Source organism: Phalacrocorax carbo, chromosome 1 (assembly GCF_963921805.1).
Source record: "Phalacrocorax carbo chromosome 1, bPhaCar2.1, whole genome shotgun sequence".
Classification (NCBI taxonomy): Eukaryota; Metazoa; Chordata; class Aves; order Suliformes; family Phalacrocoracidae; genus Phalacrocorax; species Phalacrocorax carbo.
In genome coordinates, this window is record NC_087513.1 from 145728135 (window position 1) to 145747699 (window position 19565).

Sequence of the window (19565 nt, forward strand, 5' to 3'; positions counted from 1 at the left end):
AAAGGGAGGATATGTTCCTTGATGAAACTTAAATCCCAGCTGGATTCTACTCTAGGGTCAAAGGTTTTCAGCTCTGTAGCCCCAGACTTGCTTTCAATAGGAGAGCTAAGAGTATCTGTATTTCCAAAAGAACTGGTAAAAGAGGTGTAGTTGTATCTGTTATTAAAATCTGCTTTGTTACTTTTCAGATTTCCAGACATAGTTTTAAGGTGCCATTATAACCTAAGATTATTCTGCTTTTTTTGAGGGATGAGTAAGAAAACTTGAAGTAAAGTTTAGTCACTACCTCTTACATGTTGTGGTGTAGGGATGTTCTTGCTAATAAGGTATGTGTAGCTCAGCCATGGATTTTATTTTTAAGAGACACACAAAAAAAGCTTTAATTCTCCTCATGCTGGGACTTTTCACAGACCACCACAACACTAAGCAGTACATCAAAGAACTTTAGAGCTTAGATGATATTTTTTGTGAGGCAGCAGTGCTATCAGAGATTTGGGGGCTTTTGGTTTTTCCCTGATGACTTAGAGTGCTCTGGAATTGTACAAGTGCCCTACCTTGACAGTGATGTGAATCTGGCTTCGGGGATCTGCTTCTGCAGGTTACATAAAGATTTCAATGGGCCTCGCTAGGCCCCTTTCCTGCTATAATACTGGCAGAACTCTCTTCTACTGTAGAATATGAATATAGTGAAGGATATCTGTTTAGTATAACACTTTCTGCTGTTTATTTCTAGAAATGAAATACAAAGAACCGAATTTCACACTGAGAAGAACATTTAAAGTGGAAAATACAGGGCAGCTGCAGATTAATGTGAAAACTATGGAAATCAGTGGCTATACATGTGAAGGATATGGATTTAAAGTAGTTAACTGTCATGAGTTTGCACTAAGTGCCAATGCCTCTAAAGACATTGTCATATTGTAAGTGTTTTTTCCTACATCTAAACAGTCTTAAATAGGAATTCTGTATACCTAATTCTGTTTCGGAGGAAAACTCTATTGGTTAAATTCTGAGGGTTTTTTCACTTCAGCTTTGAGCGTTTTGGGTTGGAGATTTTTTTTAGTATAGAACATAAAACATGACATTTTTTTCTCTTCTTACAAACACTATTTGATTTTTACATAACTTCAAGTTTTCATGACTGACTATAGTATTACTTTGATTACTATCCAGTGAGTATAACTTACTGAGTTAGAGTAGTGTTACTATATGGGTTTTTATAAATTTCCTTCATTTGGGTTGTGAATGCACATGAGATCTAGATTTACATATGTTTTTGGTGCATTGCATGGTATGTAGAAAAGAGCCTGTAGTCTAAGGATTATTACCATAATGCACAGCATTTTAGTCTTGAATATTTTGTCTGTTGCCTTAGTGACAATGATTGTTTAACTCTGTCAGTTTTTACTGTAAGTTACCTGCACCAAAACCTGATCATCTTAACACTGATTGGATTTAAATTTAACTATTCAGAATATGGTATCTAAAAAGTTCTGCAAGAGAAAGTACAAGATATTGCAGGTGGTGAAACTTCACTAGTATTTCTGCAACAGTCTTAGTTTGAGACGGGACATAGTGGTGGTGTTTTTGAAAAGGCATGCAGTTTTGACTTAAAGGTGAAGTGTTTAAAAATTGTACAGCTCACATAATGGTCCATTTCATTGCTTGCTTATAGCTGCTGTTATTTTTTTACTGCATTCATAGCTTGCTTTTAACAGATCTGGTCAAAACTTAATTTCAGTTATTATAATGTATCTTCATATGGTGGATCAGGTGTATTAAGCATAGGTGTTTATGAACTTAGTCAAACACATTTTGAGGTATTTGAAAGATACTCATACGTATTTTTTAGGCTAATTGCATGTATGATTATTAGTCATACTACTGGGGCTATTTGTTATAAATGTTTGATTGGGATGCCAGTCATGGCAGTAATTGGTGGAGCTTGTGGCTGTGGGTTTTTAAATTATTATTTGTGAATAATATAAATTACCTCAAACTTTCATGCTGTTCGTATGAGAAATTCTAATGTGCTTTACTTTGTTTTCAGGTTTACACCTGATTTCACTGCTTCCAGAGTCATACGTGAATTAAAATTTATCACTGCAGGAGGCTCTGAATTCATATTTATCTTGAATGCATCCCTTCCATATCACATGTTGGCAACGTGTGCAGAAGCGTTACCCAGGCCCAACTGGGAACTGGCACTGTATATAATCATCTCAGGAATAATGAGGTAGTGTGTATAGGTTTGTTCTTATCGGTAATATATGCATGAACTAACAGTGCTTGAATGCAGGTTACAGAGAAGTATATATGTATTCAGTACATGCTATATTTGGTGTAAAATAAAATAGGGTAAGGTGAAAAAGATGACAAATTAATAAATGCTCCTATGGATCGAGTGTAAGCAGTTTAAGGCTGAGGAGTACTAACCTTCTGCTTGTTGCTTGGGCCTGTTTCCTTAAGTGAGATACATACTCCTGTTAACCCTGCTAATGTGTAGTTTTCTGATAAATAATTAAGGCAAACGTGAACCAAATTAGGTATTAAAGCACTGTTAACCGTGAATTCCATAGAAATTTAAGCATCCTTCTGGAGTATTGTGTTATAGAGAGAAACGAGGCAGTGACTGTAATAAGCTTAGCAGATGCCTTGGATGAATTTAACTTTGCTGCCACTTGTATGTGACAGACAACTGGTGATACTAATAATGGGATTTCTGAGAACCTGAAGGGCATTGTTTGCAACACTGGATGCTCAAAGGTTACGTAGTAGCATATTAATGCACTTTTTTTTTCCTCAGCAAACAGGTATGTTAGCTATGACTGGTTGAAACATGAGTCAAAAATTCCACTGCATTTTCCTAGTCTAACCTCTACCTATCTATATTTATTTTGCAATCTGAGGTTATAAACAATGTGTCCCTGCTCAACTCTTGGATATGAGACACATTGCCCCACTGCCTTTATTCAGAGAAAACCTAGCATAGGAAATTATCAGAATAAGTTGTTACTTAAAAGCAACAACAAATGCCGTTTTCATTATTGTTAAGCTTGTTATCTTAGTGTAAGATGGATTGCTGCTGTAGATGCCTGTGACAAAGAGGAGGTCTGTGTGCTGCAAATCCAAAGCATTATCATAGATATGTAATATTCCTGCCTTTTTTTCGTATTAAGATAGTGGCTCTTCCATTTTGCTGTACTATATTAAACAACTGTTTGGTTAGGCTGCCTTTCCTTCTAGGGATTGATAAAAGAAATAGAGAAGATAAAATTAAGCAGGCTGTAACTTTCTTTTCTGACTCTTCAGCACTTTCCTAAGTAATGCAGTGTTACTTAGTAACAGCAAAATTGCTGTTGCTTAGGAAATTTTGTTTCCTAACTATCACCGCATTCCTTAGGAGGGTGCTGAGTAAGTACTTTAAGTTGTTTTCTTTTGTATATTTGCTAGAAATTCATAAGCTTAGTTTCTCTTTCAATTTATTGACAGAGTAAATAATGCTTGTCAGCTCATAAGTGTAGTTTGCATGGATAATTTTGTATGTCCAGTGTTGGTTAATTAGACTTTACAAAACAATACTAATCCTGTCCCTCACTATGTCTTTTTCCTACAAGTACAAAACATCCTTCTTAAGCAGCAAACTAGGGAAGAGTCCTAATGTAACCATTTTGTAATATTCCAAGGATCCTGTGCACAGGCAGCCTTGTAACTTTTAAGGTGCTATCACTTAGGGGTTTGCTAGTTGCCACTGACACAGTATTTCCATATTGTGGCAAAGCTATCCTTAATTTCTAGGAATCAACAACTCTAGGAGTTCGTCTAGTTCATGTTTTTAATTTGATAAGATGGTGTTTATTGTTGCCTTCCCTAAATCACTGTTGGTTTGGATTGTTACCATACTTGTGGCTCCAAGTTCTGAAGTCCAACCTGATAGCATATGTCCAAACATGACAAAGGAGCCAGTCCTTTTTGTGATGGACTTACCAACTAAGCATGTGTGTGCTCCAGGATAAAAACACGAGGCGGGAAAAAGGGATGTACCAAGATCGTTTTGTAATTTAAATGACATTAACTCTTTAGACTAGTTAATTTTTCTTTTTAAAATAATAATTCTTTTAAAGAGTAAAAAGCCCAAACCACCACTGCTCCTACTACCACCATACCAAAACCAAGAAGTGCAGTTAAAACCCCAAAACAAGATTTGTTCTGATATTCATTTCAAAGCTGATATTTGTTTATCAAAACACCAAGGTTGGCTTAAGTAGAGGGAGTAGGGTCCTTACCTAGAGAGTGGGAGAAGAGAAGCCCTTAAGGTCACCTTTTGCTGAAGCCTCCCATGTACAATCTCTGCGGACCCCAGCATTGATACCATGAGGGGAGTGCTGTGGGGTGAGGGGGAAGAGTGTGCCTGCCCAGCCCACCAAAATCCTGTGCACTCCACCCAAGTATGTGTAGCACTGTGGCAGTAGAGGTGTGATGCTCTTGGTAGCAGTCTTGTGAAACTTTCAAATAGCGTCATGGATTACAATTAACAAGTGAAAGAGATTATACCTTATACCTTACATCCCAAAGGTACTTCCATTTTTTGATGGCATGGCACACAAAGCAAGCATTACTCTTTTGAGTAACAGTTTGTGTAAGCTTGTCTGGAAAATTCCCCTGTTTCTTTAACTTTTCTGTTGCTTGTTAACATCGTGGATGAAAATTAGCTTTCCTACCTTCTGCCATCTGGTTATGCATCTAGAATCCTTTTTAATCCCTGGGGCAGGGGAAAAAAACACTGATAACTAGCTGTCAACAGCTGAGCTGGTCTCCAGAGTTGCTTGTATTTTTGGTGATAGGTAAAATTTAAAAGATGATATCTAGACTAGGTTCTTTTAGCTAAAATTAAGCAAGAGGTATCTCATCCTTTTGTATGAAACGATGCTGGTTTTCATACACTTGGCTTAGAAAAACTGGCAGTCAGAACAGGGTGGAGAACAGAAACAGAAGACGCTAATTTAAAGTTCTGTTCTTATAAACTTTCTAAGGTAATAGGCAAGGCAAGCTTTATTCATCGTCACTGTGTCTCTTTCCCCCGAAACTCCCACCTGTTAGAAGATGAGATCAATAGCAGTGCAGTGAAGGTCTCTGCAGTGGTTTTATTGCTTCATTCAAAAATATAGTTCACTGCAGTGCATTATGTAAGTGGAGAACTCCTAAACACGGTATTGCAGCAGATGCAGTTAGTTGTAAAACTCCTTGAAATAATGCTCTTAAAATTTACATCTCTGAGCAGCAGCACAATTCCCTACAGAGGGTCTCTACTTTTAAAATGGAATTGCACCAACAAGTTGTGAGAGCTGCTGACCACTGAGATGCCATTTTAATATTTTAATTATATCTCTTTTTTCCTTTTCCTTTTCTGACTTCCGTTCTCAGTATTAGTGATGCATATATCATGCTAGACTTGTATATTTAATATTTCTATCGAAGTTGTGGTTTGGATGCAGTTTTCAGCTTTTTAGTACGAGATATAAACCTTTTATCTTGTGTGATTGGAGTCATTAACCTTAAAATGCTCAAAACTTAGATGACTGCCTCTCTTCTCTGCAGTGTACTCTTTCTCTTGGTAATTGGAACAGCCTATCTAGAAGCTCAAGGAATATGGGAGCCATTTAGGAGACGCTTGTCCTTCGAGGCCTCAAACCCTCCCTTTGATATGGGAAGGCCACTTGATCTCAGGAGAATAGTTGGAATTTCATCTGATGGAAAGTAAGTATATGTTGGGGGGTTTTGTGGGATATTTTCCCTCCCTTTTTTTTTTTTATTTAGTCTTAGTAGGACAATAATACTGCTCTTTTAGAACAGGTGAATACATAAAGATCCTCCCAGTTAGTTACAAAAGAAGTTGGCTTGGATAAAAAGATGGATTTTGTGATTCTAAGGATTTTCTAAGGAAAAAAAAGAAAGGATGGATGGGGGGGGGGAACCCACACAAAAAAACACATACCAAAACCAAAACCTGTCAAGTTTCCTGTTAATGTTCTCGAAAATTAAAGACTGCAGAAAAATGGCAGGCCAGAAGTTCGAACTTGGTGTCTTAAAAAAAAAAAAAAAATCTCCTTTTAGTGTTCCCTCCAAGATATATATTGACTGTCATTTTACTGTGTTTTTGTTCACATGTACGGTGAGCAAGTGACCATGGCAAAGGCCACTGACTTGTCAGAGAAGTTTTAGGCATTTTTGTTGGTTACATGCCAAGAACAGTGTAGTTCAAGGTTTCTTTTGGACATAGTGAGTCTTTTTTCCTGTGGAAGAATGGAAACACTGTAGAGTATATTTAAACACTTGTTCTTTCAGCTTGAATGCACTTGGATCAGATTCTAACCAGAGTTCATCCAGAGGGATCTATGGAGCAGGCAGTTCGTCTTCACGATCCAGTGCAGGGAATCATAAACAATGCAATGCAACAGCACACCTTCACAGCAATAGAAATGCACCTGATGTTGAAAACATCAAATCCAAAACCAGTTCAAGCATACCTAATAGGACTTCAGCACAAGCAGCTTCCATGCAGTCAGTGAACAGAGCGGGCCCCTTTACCTTGGATTCAGGTGCCACAGCAGCTCAGACTCATGCCGCAGGCAAAAGAGCCAAGGGGACAAGGCAGAACCAGCAGCCAACTCAGCAGCAGGCACCCACTTCAGCAGAGCAGCCCCTCCAGCAACCCCCACCATCCGGGCCCCAGCAGCAAGAGCAACAGACTGAAAGCGCTTTGCAACAGCTACCGCTTCTCAGCCCACCTCATGGTGAATGTGCCAGCAACAGAAGGCACAGCTCGGAGGATTCAGATCTCACTGGGCTCATAGAAACTATGGAAAAAGACTTTGACCACCCAGAATCCCCTTCCCCAGATGTGTTTACAGAGCAGCCCCCGTCTCCACTAGCAAAAAACAAAGGTAATACAATTCTGCTTTTTTAAACAGGATGATTCATTATGTAAGCCGCAGAACAAGATTTAATCAACTGTAAAGGTTATGTTTTCATAGCGTGGAAAGTGATAGCTTCTCAGGTGTTCTCTACCCTGCTGTATGTGCCTGTGTCTTGAACGCTTCCTTTATTCATTTTACAGCAGTGAGGTTCTCCATGCAATGCTAGATGGTGATTTTTCCTGCAAAATTTTTGGAACATTTTGATGAAGGAAAGTGTAAATATTTAGACATATGACCTTCTGAAGAAGAAAGACGCTTTTGGTTGCTACTCCTTTGCCTTTGGGCTAGCATCCATCCCTCTCACTTCCATCACTTGTACGTGGGGCTAGGGGTTGAGGAAAGGAAAAGGAAGTTGTCCTAGTGTATTATGAGAACTGAGACAGGGAGAAAGGGAGGAGGGGAAGAGAGAGAGATGGGTGGTGTTTGGGAATGGAATTCGTCATGCCCAGACTTGCAGTTGTAGCAAATCCTTGATGTCAGGTGGTCAGCAAATTAATATATGGCGTCTGTGCTTATAAGTTGCATTCTTCTTTGCAGGAGGTTAGAGTTGAGTTTGAGTTGTGTATGCATCTTTTCAGTTGTCTAATGCTTAAAATAATGTATTGAATTTCATACATTAGATACATTCAGACGTTTGCAATTGTCAGTTATTTTACTTCTTATAAACACTTTGTTAGAGTAGAACTTCTAATAATGCTTTTTGTATTAGCCATTTCAGTTGTGTCCCAGAGTTATGTTGTTGTAAATTTAACTTTAATGTGTTTATTTCTAAATTATTTTTCACTTTTTTTCTAACAACACTGTTTTACACGAATGGCACTGCTACAGTGTTGCTTATTAGAGTTAAGAAAACGAATGGTGGGAAGGCATATAAACCCTGAAGCCTCTGTGTGATCACACCACCACCAAAGAGGAAAGCTTCACTCTTAGTAGTAATGAGCAGAAAGTTCTTAATTAGTTCAGAGTGGATGTGATGATGCACCTGGGCTTTCAAAGTGGAGACTTTGAAGTGATGAAAGGTTTGGGGACCCTGCTGAAATCGGCCGCTTTATTTCCGGGCTGTTTCATTTTTAGTTTAGACAAGGGGATGTGGTTGGGGGAATCAGTCTTGAGAGATATGACCAGTTTGTTAGGCAGTAATTTCATAAAGGCTAGGTGGTACTCCAGCACATGACATGACTGTAGGTAGCGTCTGTGTTAGCAACCAGTGCGGTATTGGAGCTCTGGAAAGCAAAATGGCTGGTAGTGAGGATGCAATGTCCTCATGGGGTATGTCTGAGTGGCTTCATGGTGGACTGATCTAGTCCATAAACTGAATGCCTGAAGGGGTTGGGGGCACTTCTGGACTGCATCTTCCATTTGTTAGTTCAACCTAGAAAGAAACCAGCTCTTGCACTCAAGTACTGCTGGACGATGCAGCTGCTACATGGTATGTGAGGACCATTGAGTTTGGTTTCACAAGCATATTCCTCCTGATCCACGTGATGTGGGGGTACCTATGTTAACATTTCTGTACCTATAAAAATTTCTAGCAGTCTATGTATTGGGAGTGTGTCTTGGCAAATAACTGCTTCTAAGTGTTGATAGACCTCTGATTACATTTGTTCAACTGTATTTAAATGCACTTGCTTGAGATTGGTGCTTCTATTGATTTGTCTATCAATATCAACAGCTGTTTAAACACTGATAAATGTACTTGGTTCTTAATCACTTACGTGGGTTCCTTTTTTTTTTTTGCATTATTTTCCTGTTTTGTAACTTCCTCTTGATTACAGATTCATTTGGATAAATTCACATTTTCCCTCCTGTTACAGGCTTTGCATCATTTGTGCTTTGACGTGGTGGCATATGGAATATTTAAACATATTCTGTATTGCAAAATATATTATGAATGTTATATTTTGCAATCCAGACAGTTTTCTTGAACTCTTCATCATCTTAGATCAATAACTCAGATGTGCATGTACACTTCTTTTTGGACAAGCTTTTATTTATAAAGTCCAACATTATCTGTAGACCGTAACTTGACTCTCAAAAGCTCAGCACATCAAATAACTTGCTCCCGTTTCCATTTGCCCTCTTTAAAAGTGTAAAACCATAGGGGAAGTTCTGTTATCTCTCTGGGTCGACATACACACACTGATATTTGTATTTAAATAAAAAGCTAGAGCTAGTCACCAGCATTTGCAGAAGCTCAGTTTCTGGACTAAAACTGGCTGGCACAATACCCTGTGCAGGACTCCTGTCTTTATAGTCTTCTGTTTCAGATTCCTAATCTTTGGGTCCTAGCAGGCTGCTGTGGAGCCTAAATTAGATTTTGTTAAGCAGCCGCTTTATGATGCATTTTTACATTATTATAACATTTAACATAGATTTTTCTAATTATGAACAGTAAATCGTTTAGCAGTCTTGAATGTAGACTAAATTTTAAGCAAATCTTAGAACGAGGCCTTCTGAATAGCCCCAATAAGCTGGAAGCCAACCTTTAGATCTTTCTATTGAAATTTTCTACTTCTATTTACACTTTTGTTTGTATTCATGCTAAAAAGAAAATTTTATCTCCAATATTTTTGTTTTTCTTGATACTGAAACATTAAGTCTGAAGAAGCCAGTTTGAAGGCGCTGCTCTTTGATATGTGTCTGGTATTTGCCAAAATACTGGAGGCAAAGTTATGTTTTGGTACAAATTTTGCCAAATGAAATATGACAGCTGCTATTGCACTTCCAGACTCTGCTCTGACTTGTTGGTACAAATCCCAGTAGGGGCTGAATACACTTATTCAGCACAGGTTAATTGTGTCTTTACTTCAGTGAACTGTTATATCCATCCTGGAAGCTGTGTGCAGGCACTGTGCAGCTCATCAATGAGAATGCTTAGTCTGAAGGGCTGCATCCAAGAAAGATCTTACTGGTAAAGGTGTATATTACATCTAACGAAAGATGTAAGAATATCGTGAACACTTTCATTCTGTAAAAGAACAACAAGAGGCAGTGGTATGATGATGACTCCACACAAGCGCATGCACAGTTGCTCTGTATTGATGCTTTTTTTGATAACTTTTTGACTCCCTAGGAGCCTAATCCTGCCTATTTTGCAATCCAGGACCTCTGGCTTGATTTTGAAGGTTCTTAAACCTCTACATTTTGAACCTGTACTATGCTGCAGTTCAGTTAGCCCATAGAAATTGCATGAAAAACATAATCAGTTGTTTAAGTAGCATTATTTATATGTGGATTGCTTCAAGAAAATTGATTAAACATCCCCTCGAGTGTTTAATGCATTGTTTTCCTGCTTTGATATGCAGTAATGCTTTTATGTGTCAAGCCAAACTATTTTACATACAGCTTAGTCATACCGCTTAGAATAGCACACTCTGGAAGAATAAAATGTGTCAAGGGGAGAAAGTGCACTTGTGTGTGGGACTTCAGGTCTGGGGGGTTCGGGTTTTTTACATCTTTGCTAGACAAATACTATTAGCAATTTTTCTCATCCACCCTAGTCTTACTGCAAGTTGTTGTGGTTTTTAACTGACAAGCATGCTAATAATTTCTGTTCTTCATTTGTTCAGATGATAAAGCTTGTGCCAGCTTCCGAAGCTCATGTTTAAATCTAGTCTTTCGTGGTGAAACTGTCAAATTGGATTCTAAGGTGTTTAAGAGGAATGCCAGAAACAGAGCAGAGAAGAATTAGAGGTAGCCAGGTGCCCACCGTCTACAGAGAGGCAATGGAGGTAGGGCTCAGGAGCATAAATATGACGGTGGAGATCAGGGTTATTCAGGTTTGATGCTATTGCTCACATTTGGCATGAAGTGGCTGTGAACAGTTGGTGTATCATAAGAGACGACAAATTTCAGAGGCCTAATCGTGTGGGTTAGCCTCTAAAATGAAGTGAACTAGCCCATCTCAGGAGTACTGCTGCTGAGAATCTGAAGCATCCTTATCTCCCTAGGGAAAGGGAAAACACTTCAGCGCAAGGCTAAGCCACAGAAGAAGCGGGAAGAAAAGGATAGAAGAGGGAAAGGAAAGCAACAGGAGGATGAACTGAAGGATTCCTTGGCAGATGATGACAGTTCTTCAACCACAACCGAAACCTCTAACCCAGATACAGAACCACTTCTCAAAGAGGTATGGCACTGCTCCTTAAAAGGAGGCTCCTGTGTAGCTGGTTGGGTCACCTGTTAGAACAGGAATGCAGTCTCTTCTCCCTACTTCACCCCCAGCTTTCATATACTATAATACCTAACAAAGGAAAAATGTTAATTAAAAACTATCTTTCCCAACCCTTGCCTTCACTTCTTTGCTATAAAATTTGCTCCTCTGTGAGTATGAACATGCTGGAATCATGTAGTCTCAGGACTGACAGTGCCTGAATGACTGTGGCTTGAATAAGCCACCAGTTGTCAGCAGCACTGTGGTAATTCTCTCCCTGCACACTCCTAGCCTGTTCTATTTGCAGAATGAAAAGCCGAAGTATGGACACTAATTTTACTCTATAATTAAGGTGCATGCTAAAACCATGCATTTCATCAGTAACAAAGGGTCAGTTCACTGGTGGTAACTTGTCAGCAGGCAGTTAATTACCTTTGACAACACCCCTACCTTTATTTTACTCCTTTGGCTTGTATGCTTCTAGGTAATAAACTGAAGCTCTAGCAGTTTGAGTAGCGGTCAGGTTGTCTTAAATATTCTGTCCTAAAGCATGTGCTAGGGAACCAAACACAGCAAAGGTAATCACACAGAAAAGAAAACCAAGCCTAAGTTTTGACATGTCTTAAATTTGAACTTTGGAAGAGACAGGGATTCTAGCTGGGGGGAAAAAGAAAAGAAATCCATGTCATATATTTTAAAAGTTACGGTTTAGTAGGTTTTCATTTGAAAATTACCTTTGATTTTTCAGGAAGGCTATTTGACAGTATAACTGTGTTCAGAAAGTCTTAGACGTGTGGTTAAAAAAAATAACAAATTGAATGGTGAAGTTGCTCATATTCTTTGCTTTGTTGAAGAGTCTGGTTTAGACAGCCTGGACCGAATACAGCAGATGTGGTATATGTCTCAGTACAGAGCTAGAACCTTTTTAAGTAGACTCAGAGGCCGTGGCCTGAGGAGCTGTATATTTGCAAAAATCTGATCTGCTTGAAGCACGTTGATTTGCTAGGTATTTTGATTTCTTCTTTTCCAAATATGAAAGAATAGATACGTTTTATAGGTATGCTCACCGAGTAGTAAAAAGATACCTTCTATGCTGCAAAAATGCTGATGTTTTCAAATAGCATTCTTTCCTCAGCCCTAATTTATACTATGTATGTTGTGATGCAAGAGGGACTTTACTTCTCGTTAATATTAACATGTTGTTTTAATGGCTTTTACAGGAACCTGAAAAACAAAAGGGAAAAGTTACACCAGAAAAACCTGAAAATGAAATATTCCAAGTAAAACAGAAAACTAAAAAACTCCTAACAAGTATCAAGAAAGAAATCCCTGTAGATGTGAAAAGCAGGTGAGCATAATAAAGGCTTTTTAATAGAGAAGGTGTTGTGCTTGAAGGGAAGATGGATTGATAAAAATCTGTGTATTTGACTCCTGTGGCTGCCAGTCTGTCTAATGCCAACAGCAGGTACTTCTAAGCAGCTTCCTTTTCCTTCTTGATATCAGGGAATATCTGAAGCTTGTAAATAACAAATTATATATGGGAATACAGTGCATAAACGAGAAGAAAGTCAGGTTAAGCAATGTTAAGCTTTTTGTAACAGGTATCATATACAAAACAGGGTTAATGTTTCTACAGGAGAGTCTCATGGCAGCGCAGTAAGCCAGCGCTAACGTGAGTGCCTTTAGTCACCCTTGGTGAAATTGCAGCCGTGCAGCTTCCTTTTTTGTATCAGAGTCTTGGATATGTTGTTAAAGGAGGCTGCTGCTGTCACCAGTCCCTTTTCCCTTGCTGGCAGGCAGTTGATTACAGATGATAGAAAGGAGAAAAATGAAGAACCTTAGTCTTACTGTGTCTAGTTCATTGTGAAGTAGTATTCTGAAATTCTGAAATCAGATTGGTATCCAAGTGCCACAGAAGTAAAGTAAACTTTACCAAACTGAGGCATGGTATATTGGCTTGTGTTTTCCCTGTTGGGAAGAAACTACTGGGACTAGTAGTTAGTCTAAACTAATTTTCTTAAAAATATTTCTGAAAAAGTTGCCTCACAAAGTCTCCTCCTTATCTTATTTATTCTTACCATTATCTACTTCCCTTTCTCATATAAATCACAAGTTCATTACATGTGACAGTATTCAGAGGCCACAGTGAGAGATGGTGGGGAATTCTTCTGCAAGAAATGAGTAAAATTCTTCCTCCCTAGAAAGTTTGAGAGACATAATCGAATAGCTGGAGAAAAAGACCAATACATAGCCAAATGAATTTGGTGGTGCATTTGAATATTTTTGTGTCATTGACTAAAGATGATCCTGTACATTCAGGGCAACAGCATGTCAGGAGCGTGTGATCTAACAAGAGTGTGTGGGGGCAGAGTAGAAAAATGGCAGCTGCCGTCTCTTGCTGCCTCTGTATAGTCAAGCAGGTTTTGTAATCCTAGAGCTGCAGCATGAGAGCTTCTCCTGGAAGGTGAGTGAGCCCTAATAAATGTGTGGAGCAGTGTGGGTAGAAAATGAGCTAGGGCTAGGAAGGGTGGAGTTGCATATAGAAATACAAAACTCTGCTTATGAATAGCTTTGAAAATGAGCACAAGGCTGACATAAGAAAGCCGCAGAGGACCAGTCGTTTGTAAGACTGTATGGTGCACATATATATATATATATATATTATTTTTTTTAACATATATACATAAAATCTCCTCTTCAGCACTTCAGAGAGCTTAAGAATAAACGGATCTCTGTTTTCATTTAGTTCCTTGGAATTGTCTTATACTCCCCCGCTGGAAAACAAGCAGCGCAAAACCTTTCCATCCAAGATATCTACACAGCACCTTTTGACGAATGGGTCTAAATCAAGAAACCTCCCTAAAATGAGAGGTAGTGTGAGGCTATTTTTTATAAATACCCCGGGAGTTTTATTTGGTTGCTTGTAACCCTTCTTGAGTACTTAATTCTAAGTCTGGTGTGAGAAGAAAGCTGTTCAGTTTACTATCCACAGAATTGCTTTTCTTGTTTTTGTTTTAGTAGGTCCAAACAGTAAGTTAATGGAGAGCAGGCCGTCAGTACTAGCAAAATTTCTCCCCACTGGTTCTGGACAGGAGCTAGGGAACACAAGCAGCTCAGAAGGGGAAAAGGATTCTCCACCGCCAGAGTGGGACTCTGTGCCTCTTCACAAAGCTGGCAGCTGTAAGTAATCACTAGAGGGTAACAGAACTAGTCTTCTGCAATGAATATCCGTAGGTAGGCTTGGTCTGTTTATAGATCTTCCTGTATTTTTTTTTTTTTTTACTGCATAGTTGTGCTCTGGTTTTCCACTGTAGGCCTCACAGTGATGGCATCTGGTGTGATTTGGGGGGTTTGCACAGGCAGAACGTGGGCCATTCCGCAGTTCTTCAGCAACAAACAGGATTTAGAAGCTGCTGGGGAAATTGAGGAAATGAGAATTACCGCTCGGAAACAAAATGTATTTTCTACAGCAGATGGGGTTTTGCTTGGTCAAGTCTGCTGCAGCCGAAGTTGAAAGTGATTACATGATTTGTCCTTGGGAGGAAACACTGAAAATGCCTTAATGCATTGATTAGCCTGGGGCGCTAGTATAAGCTTTTTGGTTGCGTTGTTGAAGTCCTTCTGTGGGAACCACCACCTTGGTTGCATGCAAACATAGTCATCCATCTCTACAGCACTCACTGAGAAAGGTTGTGTCTTCTGTAGAAATCAGTTTATCTTGGTGCTTTTATTGCAGTACAGTCTCTCTGAAAATAGGTAGTAAACCTGAATAACGATAGGTGAATATAGAGAAGGAGCTACTTCCTCGGTGAGTGGGAACAGCCTTTCTCACAATCCCTGTGTTTGCACAGTAAGGATAGCAGAAGTTTGAGAAGCCTTTGTTTTAAAGTAAATACTACAGGAAGTGTTTTGTGTTTCTCTTTATAGCTACGGACAACCTTTATAAACTCTCTCTACAAACCCTGAACGCAGATGCCTTCCTGAAACAGCGACAGCCCTCTCCGACACCCGCCTCTCCATCTCCTCCTCCTCCTCCTGCATCTTTAGCTTTTGGGCCACGGGGAGGCACTTACAGCAGCATCGTGAACAGCAGCTGCAGCAAGTGAGTCCAAATCTGCACCTCCTACTGATTTCCCAAGCACAGAACTCTGGTGGAACCCATGTGCTTCATGCGGTGTGTCTCCTTTTTCTCAGACCCATTTCCTCTTCTCATGGAAACTGCTTTTTTGCAGATATTACTGTGCATACTTTACAATGCTATTTATATTCTTCTGGGGTTTCTTACAACTCGGTAGATTGGAAATTTGTGCAATTACATGAGCAGTTAGTTGAGCTGTTGTTAACATTTTGATGAATGCTAGCTTCAATTGCTGCTTTTTTACCAAACTGCTGAAGTCCAAAACCTTACTCTTTTTTTTGTTTTTTTTTTCTCCTCTCTTCCCCCACCCCCTTCCTTCAAGTGAACCAAAAATCAAGCAGCCCAACAGTACCAAACATAAGCTGGCAAAGGCAGCTTCTCTTCCAGGCAGGAATGGTAACCCCACTTTTGCTGCTGTAGCTGCAGGCTATGACAAGAGCCCAGGTACTAGAACCAGTTTGGACTTCTAAATAATTCTGAATATTGTATTATTTTAGTGTTTGGGTTTTTTTAATTTTACTTGGTTTTATATATTTATATAGATATATATATATTTTCTTGCAGGTGGAAGTGGTTTACCAAAGGTTTGTCCAAGCAAGACAGATGTTTCCAGCAATATCAGCATTTCCCACACAGTTGTTGACAGTGATGGCTCTGACAGGTAATTTTTATATTCTCTAGGCAAATACCTAGGCACCTAGAAAAGAAGATTGTAAGCTGTTAATGGCATTTTGAAGGCAATAACAGAATTCATTCTGGTTCCTTTTTTTTTTTCTTTCTTTTTTCAAACTCTTTAAAATTCTGGGCACATCATCTCTTACTTTGCAAAAAAAATTTAGAACTTACGAGTGACTCAAAAGCAGAGAAAAGGATGTTCTGGATGTGGTGGTGACTTTCTCCCCCTCATTCTCAGAAACTGAACAATCTTGTGTTCCCTGGGCATCCAAACAATGAGAAAGCAACTTGGCTTTTTCAGAATTGAGGAGTGTGAAATAGTCACTTGAAATATTTTACAGGCAGGATAACTTGCTGTACAGCAGTATCTTTCACTCCCAGCTTTAACACTGAGACCAGAACTATCACTGGGCTTTGCGTTATGCAGAGGAGCAGAATACAGCTGCGCTCAGTCATGTTTCCCAAGGCACGCTGTCTTTTCTGACGTGTTTTGGCAGTGCACGTCTGTCTTGGTTGTAAAAAGCAGTGAACGTCTGGCAACCTTTCTGGAATAGGAGAGAGACTTGAATTCAAGTTTCAATACGCAAAGGAATTGCTTTTCTTAGCAAAGTTTGTGGGTGGGGTTTTGTGTTGTTTTTGTAAATGTTTATCACTGGTTCCAGTTAACTCATCTGCATTTTCAAGAAGCTTGCCTGCAAGCTGGAGCGTGAGCATTTGTATCCCTTCCGAGCACTTCTAAATTTTATCTGCTTGTCAAAAAAACTGCGCTATGGCCTGGACCCTATACGTGTTCTGAAAAACTGAGCAAAAGAGATCCTGCGGTGTGTGTTGGAGCTCAGTCTATGGATTAAAGAGCATTATATCTAGAGCAGTACATCGCTCCAAAGTGGATGTATACATGGGGAAAATGGTATTTCATTGAAATCTTTTGCTAAACCAAAAATAAGCTGATTTCCCAACTCTTGATTATTGTAAATAGGTATATTATTATATATACATATGTATATATGTATGTACACACGCATATACATACAAATGTAGGTATATATTTATATGTAGGTTAGTAAGTCAATATTGTTGGTAGTACTGCATTAATGAGTTGTGTATTGCTTTCCCATTACTCCATAATATTTAGTTCGGGTTTGTGGAGTCCTATCAGCAATCCCAGCAGTCCTGACTTCACTCCTCTCAATTCATTTTCTGCCTTTGGACATTCTTTTAACTTAACTGGAGGTGAGTTTTTGTTTTCAAATACTTTCCATGTTCAGATACCAGTAAATAAATGGTGTGTCTCCATTCCACTGGTCTAAGTTCAGGCACTGTTCCAACCCCTGCCCCCAAAAAGGATGACTATGTAGGAAAGCATGTTAAAAATTTGGTGGTGTATTTTGTGTTTCAACCCAGAGAGAGTGAGTGGAAACTCTTAGAGTGTGTGTTTGGGCTGGAAATACTTGGTTTTGAAGTTTATTGGTTTCAGTAAAACTTACTGATATTTGTTTTTTCCTCAGTCTTCCTCCCCTCCATCCCTCCCCCTGAAGCTTTACTGTAGGTCTCAAAAGTGTGCTGCTGGGCCTGTGGTTTCCTGAACACTTTACGCCTGAAAAAAAACATTGCTCTATAAATGAGGCAATGGCCCATCCCTCGTGTTACTTTCCTCTTGTGTGTTCCTCTAGCATTTCTATAGCTGTATAATCAATTGGTGTATACGAAAACCAGCCATTAACTCGTGTATTTAAATATTAAGGTAAACATTCTAGAATTTACTATTGAGATGGGCCTCGATGCAGGCGGGCTATATTGTAGGGCATGGATGCTCGCTCTGCATGCTTACTGTAGATTTGTATACCGTGTCTGGGGATGCGTGGTATTTTTTTAAGGTGTCTGCGAAAGATAAGCAAAGCAAACTTTGTATGTGGCATTTGCAAAATGGTTTGTATGTCTTCTGAGAAAATGCTGTCTACTGAAACATGGTGGGGCTCTGCAGTCAATAGCAGCTGCTGCCGTGGGGTTCTTTCATCTTCATTGGCAACACTTGGTGCCATGCTCTGAGGGACTGCAGTAAGATGCCCGAGACCTGTGTACAGGGACCAGGCGAACCATGAGCACTGGTGCTGCCCTCTCATTCTCTTAGCAGAGACGGGGGCTGGGCTGGGGCACAGCCAGTGCTGCCGCCCCTACCAGGAGTTACCTGGGAGGGGAGCGCTGCAAGGCAAATGAGCGCTGGGATTAGGAAAGGCTCCTTCAGCCCAGCCGCTTACTCCACCTACAACTAACTTGTTACCGGGAACTGCCAGGACTCTGAGTAGGGCTGTGCTTCTGCCCAGTCCCCTGGTTGTTTGCTTTCAAGTGAATAATACCAGGGACCAAACAAATCCCATAGGCTGCTACTGAATTATACACAGTAAGCACAAAAATCTCTTCCCCACTATAACCATGATTCTAACTTTGTAGCCACTGTCTGCTGTAGGGCACGTGAGATGAGATCTCTATTACTGTGTGACCTTTTCTAATCTCAGTTCTTGCACGGCAACAGGACCTGCTAGAAAAATATGGGAAATAACTGTGAAGAGTATTAGTCTACTGTGGTTCTTGGAAAAAGAGGAAGAGTAATTTACTCGGGTTTTTTCTCATTCCATTTTTAGAGGTTTTTAGCAAACTTGGTTTAGCTCGGTCTGCTTATGGGCAGGATGTTCAAAGAAACTGGAGTGAATTCAGTAATGTTCCATCATCCATCTGGGATCCTTCAGCTACAGATTCCGTACCCTCCTGGCCAACAAGCTCAAGTTCCCCAACGCATACAACTGCAGTAAGTATTCAGTTCAAATACGGCATTTTAGTACTGTTACCAGGCTGTTCCGTATCTGCCATCTAACTTCGTTTAGAGGATTTTTACATTTGGATTAAAAAGAAAAAAATCAACTGAAGAATGAAGGAAAAACAAAGCTATACATATTCATCATTCTGTGTAGTTAAGTTGACAGGGCTGTTGGGCAAAGAGTGATTAGTCCACTCCCTTGCGGATGAGGAATCCATGTAAATTGCTTCACATAAAAATATTTCTCCCAAGAGCGTCTTGCAGCACTTACAAAAGCATGCTCCCATGCTTCAAGATTGTGGAAAGAGCCGTACTGCTCCTGTGCTGTGGCTGGTCGCTGCCTCTGTCGCTTCCAGCTTGATGGACAGTTGCAAAGTAGCCAATACGGTAACTTTCAGACTTAGATTCTGCTTCCTAAATCTAGTGTTGCATCTACTTATAAACTAACAAAAGGTCAAAAAAGACTTACCTAAATGACCCCAAATGTATTCTTTTCAGCTTAGAAAAAAAACACTAAAGGACTGAGGATAAGGTGAAGCTTTTAAACTGACTACTAATTTTGATCTTAAGATCAAAAATCAAATGATCAGCCATCATTTTAATCTTAAGTATAGCCAAAAAAGAAGAAAAAACAACTTCTACACAGATTGTGACACTGCTCGCTCATCCTTGTGCCTCTCTGTCTGTCAGAATAAAACTTACACCACAACAGCTGACCTCAGTGCCAGCTGAAATCGTTCTTCATCTTGTCTTCTGAAAATGTTTTTGTAGTGACTAAGGAGCAGTGTTTACTTCACCTGGTAGCAGTTC

At 39.6% G+C, this 19565-nt stretch overlaps 1 protein-coding gene across 2 annotated transcripts in view; it reads left to right on the forward strand.

Annotated features, from left to right (window-relative positions):
* Nucleotides 1-19565, forward strand: part of TMEM131 (transmembrane protein 131) — a 102106-nt gene that overhangs the window by 78741 nt on the left and 3800 nt on the right. Inside the window, exons 28-40 of one of the 2 annotated variants that reach the window (XM_064438530.1) lie at nucleotides 734-920; nucleotides 2051-2236; nucleotides 5599-5757; nucleotides 6346-6944; nucleotides 10928-11103; nucleotides 12348-12475; nucleotides 13874-13998; nucleotides 14146-14307; nucleotides 15055-15229; nucleotides 15588-15709; nucleotides 15830-15926; nucleotides 17076-17173; nucleotides 18583-18746. In XM_064438530.1, coding sequence (XP_064294600.1) covers nucleotides 734-920; nucleotides 2051-2236; nucleotides 5599-5757; nucleotides 6346-6944; nucleotides 10928-11103; nucleotides 12348-12475; nucleotides 13874-13998; nucleotides 14146-14307; nucleotides 15055-15229; nucleotides 15588-15709; nucleotides 15830-15926; nucleotides 17076-17173; nucleotides 18583-18746 — 2378 coding nt within the window. The remainder of the gene's footprint in view (nucleotides 1-733; nucleotides 921-2050; nucleotides 2237-5598; nucleotides 5758-6345; nucleotides 6945-10927; nucleotides 11104-12347; nucleotides 12476-13873; nucleotides 13999-14145; nucleotides 14308-15054; nucleotides 15230-15587; nucleotides 15710-15829; nucleotides 15927-17075; nucleotides 17174-18582; nucleotides 18747-19565) is intronic. The other variant, XM_064438538.1, reaches the window with a different exon arrangement.